Source organism: Salvelinus sp. IW2-2015, unplaced genomic scaffold, assembly GCF_002910315.2.
Source record: "Salvelinus sp. IW2-2015 unplaced genomic scaffold, ASM291031v2 Un_scaffold2626, whole genome shotgun sequence".
Classification (NCBI taxonomy): Eukaryota; Metazoa; Chordata; class Actinopteri; order Salmoniformes; family Salmonidae; genus Salvelinus; species Salvelinus sp. IW2-2015.
The window spans coordinates 39,587-66,328 of record NW_019943934.1 but is presented as its reverse complement, the minus strand read 5'-3'; the positions used below and the strand labels follow the sequence as shown (position 1 = coordinate 66,328).

The window sequence follows — 26,742 nt, the reverse complement described above, 5'->3', positions numbered from 1 at the left end:
CCAAGGGTCAATACTGGGGCCCCTCCTGTTCAGCCTGTACATTAATGATCTGCCTTCTGTCTGTATTGGGTCTGAAGTTCAAATGTATGCAGATGATACAGTGAATAGTGGCATGCAAAGAGCAAACAACAAGCTGCACAAGAACTCACTACTGTAATTGTCCAGGTTACAAAGTGGCTCAGTGTTTTGCATCTCAATGTGAAAAAAAACTGTTTGCATGTCTCACAAAGAGGGCAACAGATGCTACTGAGCCAGATGTCTATGTGTCAGGGAGAAGCTCCAGGTAGTATCTGATTTTAAGTACCTTGGCACCATACTTGATTCCAACCTCTCTTTTAAAAAGTAGGTAAAAAAGGTAATTCAGATAACCAAATTTAACCTAGCTAATTTCCGATTTATACGAAATTGTTTTGACTACAGAGGTAGCAAAACTGTCCTTCAAATCTATGATACCCCCCACTTAACATACTGCTTGACTAGTTGGGCCCAAGCTTGCTGTACAACATTAAAAACCTATTCAGTTGGTCTACAAACAGGCTCTCAAAGTGCTTGATAGAAGCCCAATAGCCATCATCACTGTTACATCCTCAGAAAGCATGAGCTCCTGAGTTGGGAAAATCTTGTGCAATACACCTTCTTGTATTCAAGATCCTAAATGGCCTGGCTCCCCCTCCACTCAGTATTTTGTTAACAGAAAAACCCAAACATATGGCAGCAGAATCCACAAAGGTCTGCCATGAGAGGTGACTGTATAGTTCCCTTAAGGAAAAGCACCTTTAGACATTTACATTTACATTTAAGTCATTTAGCTGACGCTCTTATCCAGAGCGACTTACAAATTGGAAAGTTCATACATATTCATCCTGGTCCCCCCGTGGGGAATGAACCCACAACCCTGGCGTTGCAAGCGCCATGCTCTACCAACCCGTTGCAAGACCCACTGGTTGATGCTAATTTTATAAAACCTCACTCCTCCTATCTGAGATATCTACTGCAAACCTCATCCTCCACATACAACACCCATTCTGACAGTCACATTCTGTTAAAGGTCCCAAAGCACACACATCCCTGGGTCGCTCCTCTTTTCAGTTCGCTGCAGCTAGCGACTGGAATGAGCTGCAATAAACACTCAAACTGGACAGTTTTATCTCAATCTCTAAATTCAAAGACTCAATCATGGACACTCTTACTGACAGTTGTGGCTACTATGTGTGATTGTTGTCTCTACATTTGTTGCTGTTGACTGCACCCAATAATGTTTTGTGCTGCTACCATGTGGTGTTGCTACCATGCTGTGTTTCATGTGCCTGTGTGGTCAACAACACAACCCCAGAGAACATGGACAGAACCCTGCTGTGCTCAGCTGACCTCCAGCCCCTGACCCAGTTCATCTGGAGGATTCCTGAGGGGTCAGAGAGTCCTGGACCTGAACTGTTCATACCTGGGGTGGAGAACCAGGATTCTGAGAACCAGGAGTCTGTCTACACATGTGTGGTGAAAAACCCTGTTAGTGAGAGAACTGCAGAGTTCACCCTGAAGGACTGCCACACTGGTAAGATAACACCTCTAAACTGTAGTTACAGTAATACATCATACTCTCACTTTCATTCTCTCATGTTAACAGTTTGGATGTATTATTTAATGCTGCCAACACATTTGCATGTAGATTCTGTACATTTATTGATAGTGAGAACATGGTTCAGAAAGACAGAATGAGATTGTTGTGAATACAATGTTATATTGAGCATACTAAACATCTTTTTTGCAGATCCAGGATATTCATACGTTACAATCACATTACTATATAATTCATAGTGTTATGACTGCTTAATTCATGTCTTATTAAGTGTGGAAATGCTGCTGATCCAAGTGTTTTTAATGGTGTTTCTGTGCAGAGGAAGGCTCAACCAGTGTCCTGGCTGTGGTCCTGTCCATCCTCCTTCTCCTCGTCTTAGTTGCCGTTCTGGCATTTCTCTTGTGGTGCTGGAGGAAAGGCAAGAAACGTAAGACCATCCTATGTCCTATAAAAATCAAGGCCAACTTTTAGTTCCAGGACATATATGGGGCATAGTTCAGTATTATTGGGAGAAAAAGCCCCTCATTCTAATGATCTGGTAGGACCAGAGTCAATCCATTTCCTCCCTACTCCCCTGACGTGTGCTGAGCTTTCAGATGATCACAGTCCCAATGATGCCAGCTGACTTGTTACAAGGTCGTTGACCTTGGATCTGAGATTAGAGTTGAAAAGGGGAGAGAAAAGAGTACAACCAGCAAACAAAGCAAAGTAACTACATAGTATTTCTGGTTAGACATGTACATGTTACAGGATGTTCACCCACATCACTTCCCTATGTCTAATTCTGTCCTTTATCCCTCTTGTCTTTTCCACTCTGTGGTGGATGACCAGCGGCTGAAGCTGCACTGAGAAAATCTGAAGAGGAGGCGGGACTGATGGAAGTTACAGTACAAGGTTGTTTAGCTGTAAAAATGCAATTTTGAACATGAGTTCTATTGCTATAGACCTAGTTTAGCATCACATACATTTTAAGACAACACTAACACCTTACCACTTTACTGTTTCTGAATACAACTATTTWGTTTATGTTTTAATTGAATAGGAAACAAAGATCCTGAGGATGACCATTCTGACAACACTGGAAATAGAACTTCTACACCAAAAGGTTCTCCTTATACAGTGTGTATTACCTTGGGCATGAGGAACTTTGAATACATATGATATTAATGGGGATGAATGTTTTTGTGTGTACAGGAAAGGTGAAAGAGGGGATAGAGTTTAGCAAGCAGAATGCAGATGCAAACAGGAAACAGCACACTACACCAGCTGGAAGATATTTCTCTCCAACAAAACGTGGGGGTCACAGCCTTCTGTACAAACAGAATGACAGTCTCTCAGACAAACAGACAGGTGATTTTATGTCCCATGGCAGATAGGTTAAACACAATACTCAATATTGAGACTGACAATGACATAATAAGTCATGTTATCATTAAGACAAATGGGTCTATTTAATAGTGTTTGTGTAGTCTTGTATCAACCCATCTTCTCATTCTGTGTTTCAGTGACAGACACAGAGCCTGTACAGGACAAGCCCAACCCGGCCCAACCAAAACTAGTCACACCAGACCACAGCCCAGCACCACAACGACCTATCACCCAAGACCACACCCCAGCCCAACAAGACCTAGTCACCCCAGACCACACCAGCCCAACAAGACTGTCACCCCAGACCACACCCCAGCCCACAAGACCTAGTCACCCAAGACCACACCCCAGCCCAACAAGACCTAGTCACCCCAGACCACACCCAGCCCAACAAGACCTAGTCAACCCCAGACCACACCCCAGCCCAAACGACCTAGTCACCCCAGACCACACCCAGCCCAACAAGACCTAGTCACCCAGACCACACCAAGCCCACAAGACCTAGTCACCCAGACCAACCCCAGCCCAAAGACCTAGTCACCCAGACCACACCCCAGCCAACAAGACCTAGTCACCCAGACCACCCAGCCCAACAAGACCTAGTCACCCCAGACCCACCCCAGCCCAACAAGACCTAGTCCCCCAGACCACACCCAGCCAAACAAGACCTAGTCACCCAAACCAATGAGAGCACATTACCCAGACTAACACTACAGGGGCAGTCCAGGGACTCCACAGGATCCATAGAGAACCAAGAGAGTGGAACATGACACATCCACCCCAGACCAATTGAGCAACACATTACCCAGACTACACTACAGGGGCTGTCCAGTGACTCCATAGAGAACCAAGAAGAGATGGAACATGAGACATCCACCCCAGGCCCAATGAGCAGCACATTACCCAGACTACACTACAGGGGCAGTCCAGGGACTCCACAGGATCCATAGAGAACCAAGAAGAGATGGAACATGAGAGACATCCACCCAGACCCCAATGAGCAGCACATTACCAGACTACACTACAGGGGCTGTCCAGTGACTCCATAGAGAACCAAGAAGAGATGGACATGAGACATCTACCCAGACCCCAATGAGCAGCACATACCCAGACTACACTACAGGGGCTGTCCAGTGACTCCACAGAGCTCCTTCTAGAGGACCAAGAAGAGATGGAACATGAGACATCCACTCCAGGCCCCAATGAGTAGCACATTACCCAGACTACACTACAGGAGCAGTCCAGTGACTCCACAGAGCTCCTTCTAGAGACCAAGAAGAGATGAACATGAGACATCCACTCCAGGCCCAATGAGTAGCACTTACCAGACTACACTACAGGGCTGTCCAGTGACTCCACAGAGTCCTTCTAGAGACCAAGAAGAGATGGAACATGAGACATCCACCCCAGGCCCAATGGTAGCACATTACCCAGACTACACTACAGGGGCTGTCAGGGACACACAATAATCCTAATGGAGAATCGTTTGGATAACAGGTCTCTACCTTTTTCTACTGGAGTTAGAAGTGCTGTCCTCATACTGTTAGAAAAAGACTGTAGTGAAGAAAATGCTTGACGCTACATATTTATTGATTGACTTTCACAGTGAAAAGAAAAGTGAATGAAGTGCTCAGTGTAATAGAAGCATTGGAATTTCTTGATTGTGGTTTCATAGTTTTGAATACAGCATTTTCCTCTAAAATTACGTTTCAGTTCTACGTACCTGTGGTAGCTAACATATACATAACTTACTACAAGTTAATACACTATTTTTATTTTAGCTACATTTAAGATATGTTTTAATGAACCTTAACATACTGTTATTGCTAAAGCACTTACTTAGGCTACTGATATGCCATCTTGATGGTTTATAGGTCCGTGATCAGTGTAAATAAATACATGTTAACAGAATGATGTGAATAATGACTGTAACCAGACCAGAACAAGCAGGTGTCACTCTGCAGGTTGATGTTTGTCATGGGTCTTGTCCTGGAGGCAGAACTGAGTGCTTTCTATAGATGGGCCAGATGCATCACAATTGGCTATATTGTAAAAACAAGCGGGTGTCCTCACATTATGTGGTACGAAACAGCCCCCTCAGAGTAATGAGATGGGGCAGAACTGGGAACTTGATATCAAGTGAACCTTCACATGTCCTTTCTTCATAATATCATGTTATTGTAAGTCATATTATGTGAAACACAAGAAGAATCTGAATATGACTGGAATTCCTACACAGCTAAACAATGTAGGCCTATTGGTTTTATACTCTATACTGTATAAAACATAAACTGGTATGGCATGTTCACCATGGTCAATTCACATGACAAATCAACTCATGACTAATAACAGTGAAGATAACTTTGGTTATGAAGAAGATATTTCACAGCGGCAGGTCTGTAATGAGTGTGATAGGGAGACAGGCAAATGTTAGAAACAGTGGGACGGTTGGAAGTAGGTTTGCATCTGTTGTCAGGTGGAAAGTTGTATGCAACACATGCCGGGAGTGTTACCAGTACACCAAGGCTCTGCACAGGAAATATTAATGGTTGATGGCAGTGGATAACCAAATCATAGATTGCAGTCTCTTGTTCATAGACTGCTTTCAAGGTAAGGACACAAACATTTAATATTTTGTAATTTGGTGAACTCTCTCTTTAAATAGGGCTGGAAGAATGTCTGCTTCCTCTCAAGGGGGGTGGCCCCCCCTGATTATGTTTCCCAAGTGCTGGCGCGGCGGACTAATGCACTGCATCGCAGTGTTGAGGCGTCCTACAGGCTGGGGTTGATCCCAGGCTGTGTCACAGCCGGCCGTGAACGGGTCCCGTAAGGCAGCTCACAATTGGCCAGCGTCGTCCGGGTTTGTCCAGGGGGCTTTCCTTGGCTCATCGCACTCTATTGATTCCTTGTTTGCGGGCCGGGTGCTGCAAGCTGAACAGTGTTTCCTCCGACACATTGGTGCGGCTGGCTTCTGGGTTAAGCAAGCAGGTGATAAGCAGCGTGGCTTGGCGGGTCATGTTTCAGACCTTGTGTCCTTCGGCTATCCCGAGCCCGTTGGGGAGTTGCAGAGATGAGGCAATTGGATATCACGAAAAAGGGGGTAAATTACAATTATATATTTTTTTTTAGATATATCAATGTTAAGGTGGTTTATGCCTACTAGTTGAAGATCCGTGCCATCATCTCTACATAGACAAAAATATATGTGTTTTGAGTTGCCTAGCGTGTGCACATCACTAAAATGTCAACAATTATATTTGATTCCAATGCTTATTTGTATGACTTATTCAAAACTGTCCATGAATGTTTGCAAAAATACTTAGCCTCATATAATTAATTTTCAAAGACACAAGTCGGTATATGAGATTTCAAATATGTGATTACACTGGAAAAAACTGGGAGGAAGTAGAATAATAAATAAGTGGGGAATAACAAGCACGGTAATTATCCTATATTTTAGCCCATTGTTAAGAATGAGAATTGTTCCACTGATCAGTTTAAATTAATAAAATCTCCTGAAGAGAAGATTACACAAATCTGCCCCTACACACTAATCAAATTATTGTTGTATTTATTGTGCCCACTAGATTCAACAGCCGCTTACTGCTTCACAATCTGTTTGACAAAATTATTTTCATAGTTACAAATCAGGTCACCCTACCAACTTCCCTGCTAAAATACTGTAGGTCTGTCTGCTGCCTTTAAATTGTCACAGTCTTAATGCAATCACCAAACGAGGGGACTAATGCAAGTGTGGATTAATTGACTTTAGTATTTGCTGTCAAAAGGCTGCATTCTGCAATAGGGACGGGAGTAAAGCAACCTAATTTTGTTGACAACATTGTACATAAAACAGCTGTCTTTTTATAGTTTTATCAACTCCTCTCTCCATTCAACTCCACTTTAATCTTGAAGGGTGTTTTTTTAAAACATGCATCCAATCTCCTTGCTCCCTTACATAACTAGACCAATCATATGCTTCAATGTGCCGTGGGTCACAGTGCTGTGGCAAGACAGGACGATGATAGAGCTTCTGCTCGGGATGTTAAATTGATTTGGAGCGCTGTTGAAAAGTAAATACTCTGACTATACAATGGACTAATTATAAAAATAAAAGCAATACTTTTCAATGCGTGAGAAATAACAGGGTCACATGTGTGTGTCTCACGGCCAATACGTGAGAGTTGGCAGCTTTGTGGCGGTTTCGATTACACTATACTTGCTTGTTTTGTCACATGAACGGAAATTAAGCGAACTATTAGAATTTTAGCAACCAGAAAATGGCTGAGCGATTTCGGCATATTGCATCTTTAAGTGTATAGCCCATTTGATCATTATGCAACCTGAGCAATGAGTTACTCAGACAACTGCGAACTTTCACTTTCAACAAGTGGAAAAAGCTGTTCAAATGCAATGGCAGCTCGCATTTACTTCACAATCGTGTTCGGGAGTCTTTGTCTTTCTTATCCTTTAACAAAATAGTGTATTTTCTACACTGGCTGGTGCCCCACGTATTTTTCAGCACAGAGGCTGGTTACCTAGGTTTTAGGAGGTTACTGGGTCACTCGGCAATTTTACAGGTATAAAGACACATAAGAAAGTAGGGCCTAGAATAAGCACATCGTTTTCCTAGAGGCCTAATAGTACTGTAATATGTAAAAGGTTGCGTCAATCGAATCTGGTATCAGGATAAAATGTGATTCAGAGTCACCGAATATACTTTAAGTATTTTTATTTAACATAAGCGATAAATGGTAAATGCAATTTTCGTATATACGGGTTCACTGTATCACCACGCAGGGTAAAGCAGAGAACTGACTGAAATAGTACAGACATCTTCTTTTATACTGTGACAGATGTAGTTCCAACTTTAGAGTTGGCCTRTCACAGTAGAGGCTTAGCGTTGTTTAAACTTGCTAGCCTATCGGTGGTGCCCAGGCTGGTCCCAGCCTCACAGCACACAGGATCCAGATATCCGGAAGTGTTTGTTGTGAAGTTTGAGCTGAGTTGTCGGTGACTACACTGCTCAGGTCCTGTTTTCTTGTTATTCAGCAGTTACGCTATGTTTTGTGATTAACATGTCCTATTTCTATAAGGCATATATTTTTGTTAAAAAGAGAACAAAACCATCCTTCACAAATAGCACTGTGTTGGCTAGTCTTTCACTGGGAAACGTTTGACATAGGGGAACTCACGTTTGTTCCAGCCTAGGTTATGTACACGAGCGGAACTGACTAGTCTGCCATGTTAATGATTTACTGTATCACAAGATAAGGTCCATTGCTGTATGGTGGAAATACCACTACTAGACCTCCTACTGATGAAGGAAGGAGTTGTTACATGTATCTTACAAAGGCTGCATTTACACAGGCATCCCAATTCTGATCTTGGGCCCATGTATTTGGCAGTAGCGGTGTGTGGGTAAAATCACTGGGGAAGCCAAGACAGAAAAAAGCCATATTACAACCTATGTGTTGTGGTAATGGCATTGTTTGCTGTAAAACCTGTTAGGTTCATATGCCTTGTGACCATTATATATAGGCCTAAGGCCCAGACAATAAGACAGAGTGGCAGAATAAATTCAACTACTCCTTTGTTTCATCACAAAACCGGAGTGCAACTTCTATCCGGTGAAGTCCACAAAGCATATTGTATGTAACAAACTGTTACATGAACTACAGCAGGGTCAAGTAAGTTAATGTTTCTGACATTTTCGTGCCACTAAACAACCTTTGATTTAGAACCACAGAGAATTACAGGAGCTGTTGACTCACCCTACTTATAGGGAAACGCCAATGCCATCGCCCTCTCTTTCATGTTGACAAATTGGTCTATCACTCTGTCATACAGTACACACTTTTATTTTTTGTTGTCCTAGGCTACCTGGCTAAAATGCTAGCCTAACTTCATTTCATGGGCAACATTAGCTAGTTAACATTAGCCTTCTACATCTAGCTACATATTGAACTTCCATTCTCTCAGGCCAGGAGCACAATGCATGAATATAATGGTTGGATCAAAATCACCGTTATAATCATTGGCCAGTACGGAGAAGGATCGGACCATTTTTTGCCTAAAATGACATACCCAAATCTAACTGCCTTTAGCTCAGGACCTGAAACAAGGATATGCATTTTCTTGAAACTATTTGAAAGGGAACACTGAAGTTTGTGGAGATGTGAAATTAATGTAGGAGAATATAACACATTAGATCTGGTAAAAGATAATGCAAAAAAAACATGCTTTTTTTTAACCATCAACTTTGAAATGCAAGAGAAAGGCCATAATGTATTATTCCAGCCCAAGCGCAAGTTCGATTGTGGCCACTAGATGGCAGCAGTGTATGTGCAAAGTTTTAGACTTTGCTCAACCATCCCGTGAGAGACAAATAATTGTATATGTATTTTTCTTGGGGAAGCCTGGCTTTCCTTGGCATCCATGAATACACACCACTGATTATTGGTATTTTGACCAATAAGATAAGATCTTTTGCTAGTGTAGGAGTAAATGAGACACATAGATAACACATAGACGTATAGGACAGCTGAACATTAAAAACAGACCACACGAAGATAAGGCGACACATAGGCGCCTAGGACAACTGGACACACTAATGATAGAGGAGACACATAGTCTGCTGATCCTAATAAGGGCACACATACCAGAGAACACACTGAGACACTGAGCTAAATACAGGGCCAAGACATAGGCCTATAGGATAGATGGACATATATTATTTTTAGGACAAGCAAGGGTCTTGCCACCATTATAATCTAACTGAAAGCAGATATGGGCGTTATTGGGCGTGAACAAGCAGGAAGCCTGAACTAAAAGATAATGGTGGCAGGAGAATTAGGGGAATAATGATTATTTGCATATGGGTTGGACCCATATGCTATATGTGGATAAATACAGGAGCCGGGGCTCTGGAAAGCGGTGTGTGTTCCGCGGACCATTCCGGCTGGCAATGCTATGTATTAAAAGCCTAATTGATTTCACAAGTTCTTGTAAGCGTTATATTTGAACCGATTTTCCACGACACTAGCTACATTTAGATCATTAGGCAGACACTCTTATCCAGAACACCTTAGGGTAAAGTGCTTTGTTCAAGTGCATAGCTACAGATGTTTCACCTAGTCAGATCAGGGATTCAAACCAGCAACTTTTAGTTTACTTGCTCAACACTTATCTGCTAGACTAAGCTATCACATGAGCTACAAATTAGCTTGGCGATACCGTCTTTGTCCTCGATTTGTGGAACCAGGAGCCAAAATGTCCATGTCCGGTTTCAGGGGGTCTGTTTGAATTTAGAAAATGCTCCGTTATTAAAATAAATATTTTTTTTTGCTTCATGAAGTAATCCAACAATGTGTACGCTGCCATCTATGAACACAGAATCATCCTGGACTGGCACACTTGAGAGCTAACTATCAGTGGTCTCACAGATGCAGATAGTGGATCCTATTTGTTAGAGGCAGTCATCAACGGCAAGCCACAGTACTCACTCATTGACGTGAAGATAATAGGTAAGTGTTTGTATAGGTCTACAAGTCAATAGTACGTACAGTGTATGAATAAGTGTGCATTTGTCATTAGGCCAAGCCCTAGTTGTATTAACCAATCAGATTAGCAGAGATGAAAACTACTTCTCACTTTTCTAAAGTCTACCTGGAGAGAGAAAGAAAAAGGAATACCTGACAAACCTATCCCCCACACTCAGTCTTTTTAAAGACTCTCAACCCCCTACACTAACAGTGCTGTCACACTTATTCTAGTCTTGTCAAATAACAATCATAGTTAATGTTTACTTGTGCAGGTATGATATAGCACAGTCTATTGTTTAAAGACTGAAACAGTTTAAGATGTCGTGGAACAGCCCAACATAACCTGTGTGGTCGACAACACAACCCCAGAGAACATGAACAGAACCCTGCTGTGCTCAGCTGACCTCCATCCTCTGACCCAGTTCATCTGGAGGAGTCCTGGAGAGTCAGAGAGTCCAGGACCTGAACTGTTCATACCTGGGGGGAGAACCAAGATTCTGAGAACCAGGAGTCTGTCTACACATGTGTGATGAAAACTGCAGAGTTCACCCTGAAGGAATGCTACACTGATGCAGTTAAGACAGCACCACTATACAGTACAGTTACAATACCAGTGGTGGTAAACATACCTTAATAGAAAATGACTCAAGTAAAATTGAAAGTCACCCAGTAAAATACTACTCGAGTAACAGTAGTTTTTGGTTTTAAATATACTTAAGTATCAAATGTAAATGTAATTGCTAAAGAATACCTAAGTATCAAAAGTAAAAGTTTGAATAATAAAAAATTCCTTAAACTATTAAGCAATTGTCTTGAGGAATGTAGAAGTTAAAGTTGTCAAAAATATAAATAGTAAAGTATATATACCCCCACAAAATAAGTATTACTTTAAAGTATTTTTACACCACTGTACAAAATAATATCTGACTTCACATTTTAGCAGACACTCTTATCCAGGGCAACTTCTAGTAGTGAGAGTATACATTTTCATACTGGTCCCCCTTGGGAATTGAACACACAACCCTGGCGTTGAAAGTGCCATGCTCTACCAAGTGAGCCACACAGGACATTCTTCCTCTCTCATTGTTATGTCTTGTGCGTTTCATAACCACATATTTATAACAATTCAATAATGATTAGACGACAGCCGGGAATCAGTTCAATCATGTATCTAAAACGTGCACATCTAAACATCACATTACCCATGATGCTCTGTGCAAGTAGGAGGTACAAAAGTTACAACCTCAATATATAACATCTCCCCTCCTCGTATTTGAATCGTCCCACAGGTTTGAAAGCTTTGTCCTTTGCTCTCAATTCACATGTTTGACTTGACTCTCCTGTTGACGTCGCACCTACTCCTTTGCATCCAGAGGTTTGAGTAGGTCGATGTATGTGCGTAGCTCCCTCTTCATGAGAAGCAAAAGCAGGCAACGCTTTGGTGGTTGCATGTGGCGTATTCCTGTAGGATCAACCCACTATCACAAATTATCCTGAAATAGAAACAAATGACTTATGTGAAATTCATGACAGGCACACAAGAAAGGAAACATTTTTGAATCCACCACACAATTTTGTATACAGTCATTCCAATCACAGATGAAGGCAGTCGGTTACTTAAGACAGAAACGCGAAGGTCTAGCAAACCAAACGTTGTGTGTTCAAATCACATGATGGACAACTGTAGCAAGTTTACAACTACTTTTTAACTACTCAGCTAGCATGTTAGCTTTCCTACAAGCTTCATGCCGTTGATCTACGTGCGTGCGTGCATGTGGGTGGAGTGGGAATTTTGGAGTAGCAGGTAGCCTTGGGGTTAGAGCATTGGACTAGTAACCTGAAGGTTGCAAGATTGACTCCCTGAGCTGACAAGGTAAAAATCTGTCGTTCTGCCCCTGAACAAGGTAGATAACTCACTGTTCCAAGCCTGTCATTGAAAATAAGAATTTGTTCTTAATTGACTTGCCTAGTTAAAGGTAAAATAAAAACATGATATCCTTGCTGGGCCTACTCTCATTCACAAGGGGACGATAGCAACGTTTAATATTTTTGCCTTTTCATTTTGCGAAGCAAGGAAGAGTCACCTTCCCTTGCTAGTAGTAGCTAGCTGGCAGCCTGACTAGCTGTCTTTAGTCTGACTAAAAACATAGCAAGTTAGCCTTTTTAGCTTCCCACATCTCCATGTGAAATAATCAGATTCATAATTTAAAAAAGATGCCCTGGAAAATATTCTTATACTTGCCGGTGTAACCTAAAATCCCAGTTTGATATGCTGCTTGTGCATTTATTCCCATATCAGCTAAATAGAATGCCATTTTGGCAGGGGCACCACTTTGGTTTTAGAAGTGGGGGGTACATAACCTGGTCTGTGGGTCCCCCCCCCTGTAATTTTTTTTGCGGCATCTACAGCTAATTTCCTGTATTTTTACTCAATACAACATGCTGTCTCTATTTAGAACAAAAAGTAACAAAAATGCCAACAGTCATCAAGCTAGGTAAGAAATCATTATTAAATTTGCTGCCCTTAATCTTGTTCTGAACACCTCCAAAACAAAAGTAATGTGGTTTGGTAAGGAGAATGCCCCTCTCCCCACAGGTGATTACTACCTCTGAGGGTTAAGAGCCTGAGGTATTCACCTCAAACAAGTAATTGGGAGTATGGCTAGACGGTACACTGTCCTTCTCAACATATATCAAAGCTGCAGTCTAAAGTTAAATCTACACTTGGTTTCTTCTGTCATAACCACTCCTCTTTCACCCCAGCTGCCAAACTAACCCTGATTCAGATGACCATCCTACCCATGCTAGATTATGGAGACGTAATTTATAGATCGGCAGGTAAGGGTGTTCTCGAGTGGCTAGATGTTCTTTACCATTCGGCCATCAGATTTGCCACCAATGCTCCTTATAGGACACATCACTGCACTCTATACTCCTCTGTAAACTGGTCATCTCTGTATACCCGTCACAAGATCCACTGGTTGATGCTTATTTATAAAACCCTCTTAGGCCTCACTCCCCCCTATCTGAGATATCTCCTGCAGCCCTCATCCTCCACATACAACACCCGTTCTGCCAGTCACATTCTGTTAAAGGTCCCCAAAGCACACACATCCCTGGGTCGCTCGTCTTTTCAGTTTGCTGCTGCTTGTGACTGGAATGAGCTGCAACAAACACTCAAACTGGACAGCTTTATCTCAATCTCTTTATTCAAAGACTCAATCATTGACACTCTTACTGACAGTTGTGGCTGCTTCGCGTGATGTATTGTTGTCTCTACCTTCTTGCCCTTTGTGCTGTTGTCTGTGCCCAATGATGTTTGTAACATGTTTTGTGCTGCTACCATGTTGTGCTGCTGCCATGTTGTGTTGCTACCATGTTCTTGTTATGTTGGGTGGCTACCATGCTGTGTTGTCATGTGTTGCTGCTATGCTATGTTGTTCTCTTCGGTCTCTCTTTATGTACAGTAGTGTTGTCTCGTCGTGATGTGTGTTTTGTCCTATATTTTTAATCCCAGCCCACCGTCCCCGCAGGAGACCTTTTGGTAGGCCGTCAATGTAAATAAGAAGTTAATAAGGATAAGAAGTTAATAAGGATAAATTAAAAATTTTAAAATAGGTAAAAGTGATTAGTAATCAAATCAAAGTTTATTTGTCACGTGCGCTGAATACAACAGGTGTAGACCTTACAGTGAAATGCTTACTTACAAGCTCTAACCAATAGTGCAAGAAAGGTATTAGGTGAACAATAGGTAGGTAAAGAAATACAACAACAGTAAAAAGACAGGCTATATACAGTAGCGAGGCTATAAAAAGTAGCAAGGCTACATAGTTAGTCAGACCGGTTAGTCAGGCTGATTGAGGTAGTATGTACATGTAGATATGGTTAAAGTGGCTATGCATATATGATGAACAGAGAGTAGCAGTAACGTAAAAGAGGGGTTGGCGGGTGGTGGGTGGGACACAATGCAGATAGCCCGGTTAGCCACTGTGCGGGAGCACTGGTTGGTCGGCCCAATTGAGGTAGTATGTACATGAATGTATAGTTAAAAAGACTATGCATATGTGATAAACAGAGAGTAGCAGCGTAAAAGGAGGGGTTGGGGTGGGGGGGCACACAATGCAAATAGTCCGGGTAGCTATTTGATTACCTGTTCAGGAGTCTTATGGCTTGGGGGTAAAAACTGTTGAGAAGCCTTTTTGTCCTAGACATTGGCACTCCGGTACCGCTTGCCATGCGGTACTAGAGAGAACAGTCTATGACTGGGGTAGCTGGGGTCTTTGGCAATTTTTAGGTCCTTCCTCTGACACCGCCTGGTGAAGAGGTCCTGGGTGGTAGGCAGCTTAGCCCCAGTGATGTACTGGGCCGTACGCACTACCCTCTGTAATGCCTTGCGGTCAGAGGCCGAGCAGTTGCCGTACCAGGCAGTGATGCAACCAGTCAGGATGCTCTCGATGTTGCAGCTGTAGAACCTTTTGAGGATGTCAGGATCCATGCCAAATCTTTTTAGTTTCCTGATGGGGAATAAGCTTTGTCGTGCCCTCTTCACGACTGTTTTGGTGTGTTTGGACCATTCTAGTTTGTTGTTGATGTGGACACCAAGGAACTTGAAGCTCTCAACCTGCTCCACTATAGCGCCGTCGATGAGAATGGGGGCGTGCTCGGTCCTCCTTTTCTTGTAGTCCACAATGATCTCCATAGTCTTGGTTACGTTGAGGGATAGGTTATTATTCTGGCACCACTCGGCCAGGTCTCTGACTTCCTCCCTATAGGCTGTCTCATCTTTGTTGGTGATCAGGCCTACAACTGTTGTGTCGTCTGCAAACTTAATGATAGTGTTGGAGTCGTGCCTGGCCATGCAGTTGTGAGTGAACAGGGAGTACAGGAGGGGACTGAGCAAGCACCCCTGGGGAGCTCCAGTGTTGAGGATCAGCGTGGCAGATGTGTTGCTGCCTACCCTCACCACCTGGGGGCGGCCCGTCAGGAAGTCCAGGATCCAGTTGCAAAGGGAGGTGTTTAGTCCCAGGATCCTTAGCTTCGTGATGAGCTTTGAGGGTACTATGGTGTTGAAAGCTGAGCTGTAGTAAATGAATAGCATTCTCATGTAAGTGTTCCTTTTGTCCAGGTGGGAAAGGGCAGTGTGGAGTGCAATAGAGATTGCATCATCTGTGGATCTGTTTGGGCGTAATGCAAATTTGGGTGGGTCTAGGGTTTCTGGGATAATGGTGTTGATATGAGCCATTATCAACCTTTCAAAGCACTTCTTGGCTACAGACGTGAGTGCTACGGGTCTGTAGTCATTTAGGCAGGTTGCCTTTACGTTCTTGGGCACAGGGACTATGGTGGTCTGCTTGAAACATGTTGGTATTACAGACTTAATCAGGGACATGTTGAAAATGTCAGGGAAGACACCTGCCAGTTGGTCAGCGCATGCCCGGAGCACACGTCCTGGTAATCAGTCTTGCCCCGCAGCCTTGTGTATGTTGACCTGTTTAAAGGTCTCACTCACTTCGGCTACGGAGAGCGTGATCACACAGTCGCCTGGAACAGCTGATGCGCTCATGCATGCCTCAGTGTTGCTTGCCTCGAAGCGAGCATAGAAGTGATTTAGCGGCTGTGCTTCCCTTTGTAGTCTGTAATAGTTTGCAAGCCATGCCACATACTACACCGGCTCCGACGCTCGTCGTATGTTTCAATCTTAGCCCTCTATTGACGCTTTGCCTGTTTGATGGTTCGTCGCAGGGCACGAACCATCAAACAGGCAAAGCGTCAATAGAGGGCTAAGATTGAAACATACGACGAGCGTCGGAGCCGGTGTAGTATGTGGCATGGCTTGCAAACTATTACAGACTACAAAGGGAAGCACAGCAGCATACCACCCTGCATACCACTGTTGGCTTGCTTCTGAAGCTAAGCAGGGTCGGTCCTGGTCAGTCCCTGGATGGGAGACCAGATGCTGCTGGAAGTGGTGTTGGAGGGCCAGTAGGAGGCACTCTTTCCTCTGGTCTRAWAAAATATCCCAATGCCCCAGGGCAGTGATTGGGGACACWGCCCTGTGTAGGGTGCCGTCTTTCGGATGGGACGTTAAACGGGTGTCCTGACTCTCTGAGGTCATTAAAAGATCCCATGGCACTTATCGTAAGAGTAGGGGTGTTAACCCCGGTGTCCTGGCTAAATTCCCAATCTGGCCCTCAAACCATCATGGTCACCTAATAATCCCCAGTTTATAATTGGCTCATTCATCCCCCTCCTCTCCCCTGTAACTATTCCCCAGGTCGTTGCTGCAAATGAGAATGTGTTCTCAGTCAACTTACACGGTAAAATAAAAAAATAAAAAAATAGCAGGATTTCTTGTAAGCTTCTGGGTTAGAGTCCCGCACCTTGAAAGTGGCAGCTCTAGCCTTTAGCTCAGTGCGAATGTTGCCTGTTTTCCATGGCTTCTGGTTGGGGTATGTACGTACAGTCACTGTGGGGACGACGTCCTCAATGCACTTATTGATAAAGCCAGTGACTGATGTGGTGTACTCCTCAATGCCATCGGAAGAATCCCGGAACAAGTCCAGGCTGTGATAGCAAAACATTCCTGTAGTTTAGCATCTGCTTCATCTGACCACTTTTTTATAGACCGAGTCACTGGTGCTTCCTGCTTTAATTTTCGCTTGTAAGCAGGAATCAGGAGGATAGAGTTGTGGTCGGATTTACCAAATGGAGGGCTAGGGAGAGCTTTGTACGCATCTCTTTGTGTGTGGAGTACAGGTGATCTAGAATTTTTTTCGCTCTGGTTGCACATTTAACATGTTGATGGAAATTTGGTAGAACTGATTTAAGTTTCCCTGCATTAAAGTCTCCGGCCACTAGGAGCACGGCCTCTGGGTGAATGGTTTCCTGTTTACTTATTTCCTTATACAGCTGACTGAGTGTGGTCTTAGTGCCAGCATCTGTCTGTGCTGGTAAATAAACTGAATAAGCTGAAAACAAGTAAGTAGTGTGGCCTGCAATTTATCACAATATACTCTACTTCAGGGGAGCAAAATCTAGACTTCCTTAGATTTCGTGCACCAGCTGTTGTTTACAAATATGCACAGACTGCCCCCCCCTCGTCTTACCGGAGTGTGCTGTTCCATCTTGCCGGTGCAGCGTGTATCCCGCTAGCTGAATATCCATGTCGTCATTCAGCCACGATTCCGTGAAACATAGGATATTACAGTTTTTGATGTCCCATTGGTAGGATATTCGTGATCGTACCTCGTCTAGTTTATTGTCCAATGATTGCACGTTAGCGAGTAGTATTGACGCAAACTGTAGTCCTCACGAGCGTCCGGCTCTTTGTCCTCTGTACCTGCGTCGCTTCCTCTTGCAAATAACGTGGATGTCGGCCCTGCTGGGTGTTTGGAGGATGTCTTGTGCGTCTTGTTTGTTGAAGAAAAAATCTTTGTCCAATCCGAGGTGAGTGATCGCTGTCCTGATATCCAGAAGCTCTTTTTTTRCCGTAAGATACGGTTGCAGAAACATTATGTACAAAATAAGTTGCAAATAACGCGAAAAAGAACAAATAATAGCACAATTGGTTGGGCGCCCATAAAACTGCTCCCATTTCTTCCGACGTCATTTTGTAAAAGACTGAACTAGATCAAATGTAATTCAATAATAAATATTGTGTTGCACCTTTAACCTAACAAATTAACAACTCTTTAAAAATACAAAGACTTTTGATTGTCTTTATAAAGCATCCTCTATATCAAGCCACCTGCTCGGCCCCCACCAGTCTAGTCAATAACTCAAGTCTCCCAACACAATTTCCTTCCCAGTTCACACCTTTAATTTTTGGAAACAAAAAAACATATACACCTCAAATATACATTAATACATAGAAACAGCAAATCCTCCATATAATTAATCTCATAGAACGAATAGTACTGTAGAGCTATTTTTACTTGCACACAATATAGCTGGGTTGTCCCGTCCTGTCCCTAGGGGTCCACCACCCTGCAGCCCCCAACCCAACACACTCCACTCACTCATCTTTACGATCTTAGTGAAACATTCATTATTGGTTTCGGGTGTGTTAGGCCAAGGCCAGAGTGACAACCCACAAGACGGTAGACCCCCAGGGCCAGGACTGAGCAGCCCAGCAGCTACGGTATACCTAAATAGGTATCTCCCCTGGTGTGGGCATGTTTTCAATACAGACTCTTTTAGTCATACTATATTCCATATAAGGCCTCTAGACCTTATGAAAGTTGCCCAGTATACCCTTAATATTGTAATAAATCAAATCTAGTGATACATAACTTGACATTGTGGGAGGATAACCAACCTACCAATTAAACTTGCAAGAATTATTATTTTGATGGAAAACTTCATTTTAAACCGTATTCGCATGGGCCTAGTATTACAAGAATATCCTTTATTCCAGAGGACGATTCGGACGTGAGTTATGATTTTACGGAACCCTGGGGGGTTGTTTTCTAGGCGTGAAGGTATTTCAACAAGTTCAGGCGATAACAGGCTACACTGATAACCCAAGTTTATAAATCATACCAAACCATATTTGGTATAGTGTCGCCATAATATTTTAATTGAGGAAGTGTGATCATAATCATTTAGCGATCCTCAGTAGAAGACGTCCTAAATGCTCCCCAGCCTTCAGATGTGAGCCAAACAGCACACTTGCAGTTGATATGCGTTTTTAGTCTAATGATGAAAAGGTGAACTAGTTGCAATAAATAGGCACAGTATTTGTTTAAGATGCATTTGGCAATGTTCAATTCATTCGCACAAAACGTATAAACAAAAGCATTCACTGTGGAAATTGATACATGTAGGCACTTCATATAGGCTACAGTCTATGCGCAGCATTTAGTCCAATTTATCGAATCAGTTATTGTTTTCCTGAGCAAACCGCGAGGGACACCTGTCAAACTAAAACATTTCTCTCAAAACACAGGGATGTCGATTCGCACGGGACTAGTATTATTATTAGGACTTTGGAGTTTGCCAAAAAAAACAGTAGGTTATTCTGGCTGGAATTGTTACTCTCTTTTCATGTAAACATTACTGCCATGTAGATTCGGACGGGACTAAAATTACAGATGTTGGTGTTTTGTGCTAGTGGACAAATATATTACCCGACCTCCCCCAGTAAAACTATTCCCGTCCGAATATGGCTCCTACGTCTTTAGAAATTAAGTCTCGATATTCCTTCTTAATTCGCTCGATGACGTTATAGAAAAAGGGTTTATTGGATAAATGTTGAATCTCCTTTCTTGCTGCGAAAAATGTATTGGCCTTGGTCCGCCTTTTGTGCGGGTTTTGCGAGGCCTTTTGGGCTAGTCAGCGGGTCATTCCCTTGAAAATATTTCTTGACCCTGGCAACCCTGCGTAGTAGGTTACATGTGTGCAGGTAGCCAATTTCGCATCGGAATAAGAGCTCTCGACTCCTTGCTTAGTTAGGCTAAATCTGTCTGGTCTGATTTAGTTTAGTAGGCTATATGCAAGGTTGTCGCCCATCATTTTGTTTGTCCTTAGAAACATTCCCGGGCCATACCAGAGGGAATGATAACTGGAACGTGCACTTTCACTTTTACTTACTAAGGTTAGCCCACACACTCGGAATGAAGGAAATGGCAGTCAGCTTTTTTTGGAAAGTTACCATACCGTTTTTGGCTTATTTTGCTGGTGAGTAGTCTATACCAAGTTGTGTCTAAATCAGTCTTTGATTAGAGGGAACAATGAAAACAAGCACTGGAACTGGCTTCGAGGTCCAGAGTTGAGTTTGACGGTTAGAGTTTCCGTCAATGATGTGTATAAATGCGCAGCCATCTTGTCACTATTTTGGAAGCTATAGAAATGCATTTATTAATGTCGACATTCGTTTTTGACGTTTATTCTATTACAGACAACTTGGGTCGGAACCTTTTTTCAATTTTCGCCTAAAATGACATACACAAATCTAACTGCCTGTAGCTCAGGACCTGAAGCAAGGATATGCATATTCTTGATACCATTTGAAAGGAAACACTTTTAAGTTTGTGGAAATGTGAATTTAGTGTAGGAGAATAAAACACATTAGATCTGTTAAAAGATAATACAAAGAAAAAAACATGCATTTTTTGATATGCAAGAGAAATGCAAAAGAAAGGTTCAAAGCCATACAACTCTCCTTCCGTGGCCTCCAACTGCTCTTAAATGCAAGCAAAACTAAATGCATGCTCTTCAACCGATCGTTGCCCCAACTACCCACCCGTCCAGCATCACTACTCTGCGGTTCTGACTTAGTATATGTGGACAACTACAAATACCTAGGTGTCTGGTTTGACTGTAAACTCTCCTTCCAGACTCACATTAAGCATCTTCAATCAAAATTAAATCTAGAATCGGCTTCCTATTTCGCAACAAAGCATCCTTCACTCATGCTGCAAACATACCCGAGTAAAACTGACTATCCCACCGATCCTTGACTTTGGCGATATCATTTACAAAATAGCCTCCAACACTCTACTCAGCAAATTGGATGCAGTCTATCACAGTGCCATCCGTTTTGTCACCAAAGCCCCATATACTACCACCACTGTGACCTGTATGCTCTCGTTGGCTGGCCTCGCTTCATATCGTCGCCAAACCCACTGGCTCACAGGTAATCTATAAGTCTTTGCTAGGTAAAGCCCTGCTTTTCAGTCACTGGTCACCATAGCAGCACCCACCCGCAGCACGCGCTCCAGCAGGTATATTTCACTGGTCACCCCCAAAGCCAATTCCTCGTTCAGCCGCCTTTCCTCCCAGTTCTCTGCTGCCAATGACTGAAACAAACTGCAAAAATCACTGAAGCTGGAGACTCATATCTCCCTCACTAGCTTTACGCACCAGCTGTCAGAGCAGCTCACAGATCACTGCACCTGTACATAGCCTGTCTGTAAATAGCCCATTCAACTACCTCATCACCATATTATTTATTTTATTTATTTTGCTCCTTTGCACCCCAGTATCGCTACTTGCACACTCATCTTCTGCACATCTATCACCCCAGTGTGGCCTATTTATTGCCTCACCCCCTTATCCTACCTCATTTGCACACACTGTATATAGACTTTCACTATTGTATTATTGACTGTATGTTTGTTTATTCCATGTGTATCTCTGTGTTGTTGTTTGTGTCACACTGCTTTGCTTAATCTTGGCCAGGTCGCAGTTGTAAATGAATACTTGTTCTCAACTAGCCTACCTGGTTAAATAAAGGTGAAATAAAATAAAAAGGCCATAATGTATTTTTCCAGCCCAGGCGCAATTTCGATTTTGGCCACTAGATGGCAGCAGTGTATGTTCAACGTTTTAGACTGATCCATTGAACCATTGCGTTCCTGTTCAAAATGTTGTATCAAGCCTGCCCAAATGTGCCTAATTGGTTTATTGATACATGGGCTTTCTGCCCATATCAGTTATGTCTATGTCCTGGTAAATGTTCTTGTTACTTACAACCTCATGCTAATTACATTAGCGCACGTTAGCTCAACTGTCCCATGGTGGGGTCACTGATGCTGTTAATGCATACTTTAAATTATATTATGTGAGCTGAACATTAAAAAAAAACATATAAAATCAAACTTTATTTTATACAGCACATTTCAGACATGAAATGCAACTCAATGTGCTTCACAAGAAAAATGGAATAAAACCAATGAAAATAAAAAAACTGAAATATTTACTGCACATCAAACATAAGAGGTTAAAACATTTCAGAATAACAATAAAAATGGAGGGACTAAAAAACACCCTAAGGAAAAGCAAATCTAAAAAGGTGTGTTTTAAGATCTCTTTTAAATATGTCCACTGTTTCGCCAGGTTCTCTGGCAGACTCTTCCAGAGTTTGGGGGCATAATAACTAAAGGCTGCCTCTCCATGTCTCTTGGTCCTAGGCTTTGGGATAGTTAAAAGGCCAGTGCCAGAGGACCTGAGGGACCTACAGGGTAAATTACTTAAAAGCATGTCTGGCATGTATTGTGATGCACAATTGTGGATTAATTTAAAAACCAATAGCAGAATCTTAAAATGTATTCTAAAACTCGCAGACAGCCAGTGCAGAGACCTTAAAACCAGTGTAATGTGTGCTCTACGTCTGGTCTTGGTCAGTATCTATGCTGCAGCGTTCTGTATGCGTTGGAGTTGACCAATGGCTTTCTTGGATAGACCAGACAGGAGAGCATTACAGTAGTCAAGCCTGCTTGTAGTAAAGTATGGATGAGTCGCTCTGTATCAGCCTGAGAGAGAAATATAGTAATTTACTTTAGAGAGTACTAATATTACTATCCCAACTACAATGGCCTCTCAATGGCCAATGCATAGCATCAGCAATCCAGGGTTTATATACATCTTTGGTTTCGATTGCCAAGTACCTCAACTCCATGGTGATTTCAACCACGGAGTTGAGCGCAGACTTGAGTTTCTTAAATGAACCTCCTACTCCTTCGAGTCGCTATGCAGTCAATACTTAAAACAATATATGCTTAAACCCTTACTGTGTAGCTATGTTTGTCCTCTGTTTTTATTTCTTTGCTGAAATCTGTACTTTTTAATAAAACGTGAGGGGAAAATTATGTATTCACCTTGTTTGTTGGATATGTAACAATTATTTACTTAACAAACAATAGTAAGATATTATTGCCCTGCTAATGCTGTGTTTTATGGTCTAGCATGGTCTAGCACCCTGCAGACAATCTGGGTGTATGGTTTTACTAGAGATATCTTGAGCTGACAATTGATTGACTTGGTGATAAAACCTACAGCTGGCATTCCAGTGACAGGATGTGCGGTGGTTGTAACTTGGACAGAGAGGAGTAGAACAAAGGCCTCAATGGTCCTTAGACATCCTGGCATCTGGGAAATTAGGCCAGGGTTGTGGGTTAAGATAACGCCAGGTGCAGAAAAAGACAGGATGAACCCAAAGTGGCTTACGGTGCCCCCAGTCTATATGGGAGGGGTGGAACCAAGCATTCTGGGTATTAGCTACATAAACTGTGCATTGTCTGTAAAGGGTAGACTCTAATTCCAGCTGTCAATACTGTTGGGCTGACGGTTTCATTATTGCAATAATTCATCGATATTGAATGAAGATGATTGTTTGAAGAAATGACCAAGTCGCTCTCAGTACTGAATTTCCATGACAAATGTTAATCAAATACAACGACGGACTGTTTCCTCGTTCCTGTTGCTCTAAATTGGCAACTCAGCGTGAATGTGCATGTGCCAATTGAGTCTCAACAAGAAAAAGTTGGTGGTTGTATTTGATGAACGTTTTTTTTAAATTATGGATTTCAGCAAACAAAGAAAGGCACGCAACAACAGAGGCCAAACATAGGTACACAGTAAGTTCCATTTTTTAAGTATCGATTGCATAGTGACTTAAAGGAGTCAGAGGTTCATTTCAAAAACTCTACTTTGCTCKCAACTCCGTGGATTAAATTATCATGGAGTTGAAGTACCTGACTAGAGTTTCGATAGAGTTGACGATATGTCTCTTCATGCATGGCTAAGTTAATGATATATCAAGATACAAGGTCTACAATCCCTCCCTGGCCAATCATTGAATTGACAGCAGAGGAGAGCAGTATAGTGGGAGATTACCAACAAGGTTGAATAGGTGGGATGTCTGACTGATACTGCTGAAACCTGAACTGTCCTTAGTGGTCTCAAAGAAGACCATTAGCCTACATTACATTACAGCCACAGAAGTTAGGGTGTTTTCAATGTGTTTTCACCTGATCCTCCTGTTTCTGTGCTYAGTGGAGGTGACAGGTGAACAGCAGTATGGTGGCCTGGGARGAGAKATCACCCTGACCCCCAAGGTCTCAGGACAGCCTGAGGACATCCTGTGGAMAYACAATGGGAACAAGGTGGTGGAGTTTGATGGGAGTCAGAATGTGGAGTATGGCAGGTAYARAGGCAGGACCATCCTGRACTGGGRCTCTGGAGCGCTAACTATAAAAGGTCTCACTGATGCAGACAGTGGGCCCTATGAGTTAGAGGCTGTCGTCAAGGGCAAGCTGCAGTACTCTCATCATGAGGTGGACGTTATTGGTAAGTGTGTAATGTTGCTGTTTAAAGGCCTGCATGTCAGGTTTGTGTGTATACAGTGTGTTTATTTACAGTATCAGTAAGGGTGTTTAAAAAAGTATCATTAAGCCTTGTCAACGGCTGATTAAGTGATGCCAGTATAGCTTTTATAATCTAATTGTATACCTTGGTTACTGTATCTAATGAGTCAGGACCCACATATTCTCACCTAGCTCTTAAAATCTCATTCCATTGTGATATTGAAACTCCCCCTTATCATCATTACATCTTTATTACAAATGTTCAAAGTTGCTGGACAGGTTTTCACCCACATCAAGACACACCTCTCTTCAGATCAGTTGAGCTGAAAACGGCTTATCACTTTGTGTGTGTGTGTGTGTGTGTGTGTGTGTGTGTGTGTGTGTGTGTGTGTGTGTGTGTGTGCGCACGTGTGTAGATGATGTGGCACAGCCCAGCATTTCCTGTGTGGTCGACAACACAACCCCAGAGAACATGGACAGAACCCTGCTGTGCTCAGCTGACCTGCAGCCCCTGACCCAGTTCATCTGGAGGAGTCCTGGAGAGTCAGAGAGTCCAGGACCTGAACTGTTCATACCTGGGGTGGAGAACCAGGAATCTGAGAACCAGGATTCTGTCTACACATGTGTGGTGAAAAACCCTGTTAGTGAGAGAACTGCAGAGTTCACCCTGAAGGACTGCTACACTGGTAAGATAACACTTCTAAACTGTAGTTACAGTAATACATCATACTCTCACTTTCATTCTCTCATGTTAACAGTTTGGATGTATTATTTAATGCTGCCAACACATTTACATGACATGTAGATTCTGTACATTTATTGATAGTGAGAACATGGTTCAGAATGACAGAATGAGATTGTTGTGAATACAATGTTATATTGATTATGCTAAACATATTTTTTTTAGATCCCGGATATTCATACGTTAGAGTCACTTACATTACTATATAGTTCATAGTGTTAAGGCTGCTTAATTAATGTCTTATTAAGTGTGGAAATGCTGCTGATCCAAGTTGTTTTAATGGTGTTTCTGTGCAGAGGAAGGCTCAACAAGTGTCCGGGCTGTGGTCCTGTCCGTCCTCATTCTTGTCTTAGTGGTCGTTCTGGCATTTCTCCTGTGGTGCTGCAGGAAAGGCAAGAAACGTAAGACCATCCTATGTGCTATTAAAAATCAAGGTCAACCTTTAGTTCCAGGACATATATGGGGCATAGTTCAGTATTATTGGGAGAAAAAGCACCTCATTCTAATGATCTGGCTAGACCAGAGTCAATCCATTTCCTCCCTACTCCCCTGACGTGTGCTGAGCTTTCAGATGATCACAGTCCCAATGATGCCAGCTGACTTGTTACAAGGTCGTTGACTTTGGATCTGAGATTAGAGTTGTAAACGGGAGAGAAAATAGTACAACCAGCAAACAAAGCAAAGTAACTACATAGTATTTCTGGTTAGACRTATACATGTTACAGGATGTTCACCCACATCACTTCCCTATGTCTAATTCTGTCCTTTATCCCTCTTGTCTTTTCCACTCTGTGGTGGATGACCAGCGGCTGAAGCTGCACTGAGAACATCTGAAGAGGAGGCGGGACTGATGGAAGTTACAGTACAAGGTTGTTTAGCTGTAAAAATGCCATTTTGAACATGAGTTCTATTGCTATAGACCTAGTTTGGCATAACATACATTTTAAGACAACACTAACACCTTACCACTTTACTGTTTCTGAATACAACTATTTAGTTTGTTTTAATTGAATAGGAAACAAAGATTCTGAGGATGACCATTCTGAGAACATTGGAAATAGAACTTCTACAACAAAAGGTTCTCCTTATATAGTGTTTATTACCTTGGGCATGAGGAACTTTGAATACATATGATATTAATGGGGATGAATGTTTTTGTGTGTACAGGAAAGGTGAAAGAGCAGGTAAGGCTGTTAAACAAGCAGGATGCAGATGCAAACAGGAAACAGCACACTACACCAGCTGGAAGATATTTCTCTCCAACAAAAAGTGGTGGTCACAGCCTTCTGTACAGACAGAATGACAGCCTCTCAGACAAACAGACAGGTGATTTTATGTCCCATGGCAGATAGGTTAAACACAATACTCAATATTGAGACTGACAATGACATAATAAGTCATGTTATCATTAAGACAAATGGGTCT

The 26,742-nt window shown here is 42.5% G+C and overlaps 2 protein-coding genes across 7 annotated transcripts in view; both read left to right on the top strand.

The window, feature by feature from the left end:
• The window catches only part of LOC112074420 (lymphocyte function-associated antigen 3-like), a 34,119-nt gene extending 7,435 nt beyond the window's left edge, over window positions 1-26,684 (top strand). For 2 of the 4 annotated variants that reach the window (XM_024141604.2, XM_070440525.1), the window contains 6 exons: window positions 24,265-24,558; window positions 24,992-25,261; window positions 25,614-25,718; window positions 26,124-26,186; window positions 26,333-26,395; window positions 26,485-26,684. In XM_024141604.2, coding sequence (XP_023997372.1) covers window positions 24,265-24,558; window positions 24,992-25,261; window positions 25,614-25,718; window positions 26,124-26,186; window positions 26,333-26,395; window positions 26,485-26,669 — 980 coding nt within the window. In that variant the 3' untranslated portion in view covers window positions 26,670-26,684. Of the gene's footprint in view, window positions 1-19,776; window positions 20,167-24,264; window positions 24,559-24,991; window positions 25,262-25,613; window positions 25,719-26,123; window positions 26,187-26,332; window positions 26,396-26,484 lie in introns of those variants that run through there. The other 2 variants (XM_024141602.2, XM_024141603.2) reach the window with 2 other exon arrangements.
• LOC112074421 (putative uncharacterized protein DDB_G0290521) overlaps window positions 1,313-26,742 on the top strand; it is a 64,173-nt gene continuing 38,743 nt past the window's right edge. The window contains exons 1-8 of one of the 3 annotated variants that reach the window (XR_011476970.1): window positions 1,313-1,552; window positions 1,896-2,003; window positions 2,408-2,470; window positions 2,619-2,681; window positions 2,771-2,926; window positions 3,082-3,203; window positions 3,271-3,399; window positions 3,530-3,548. Coding sequence is in view for 2 of the 3 variants with exons in the window: in XM_070440522.1 (XP_070296623.1) it covers window positions 1,339-1,552; window positions 1,896-2,003; window positions 2,408-2,470; window positions 2,619-2,681; window positions 2,771-2,926; window positions 3,082-3,399; window positions 3,530-3,555 (948 nt within the window). In the remaining variant the exon portion in view is untranslated. Of the gene's footprint in view, window positions 1,553-1,895; window positions 2,004-2,407; window positions 2,471-2,618; window positions 2,682-2,770; window positions 2,927-3,081; window positions 3,418-3,529; window positions 3,556-26,742 lie in introns of those variants that run through there. The other 2 variants (XM_070440522.1, XM_070440524.1) reach the window with 2 other exon arrangements.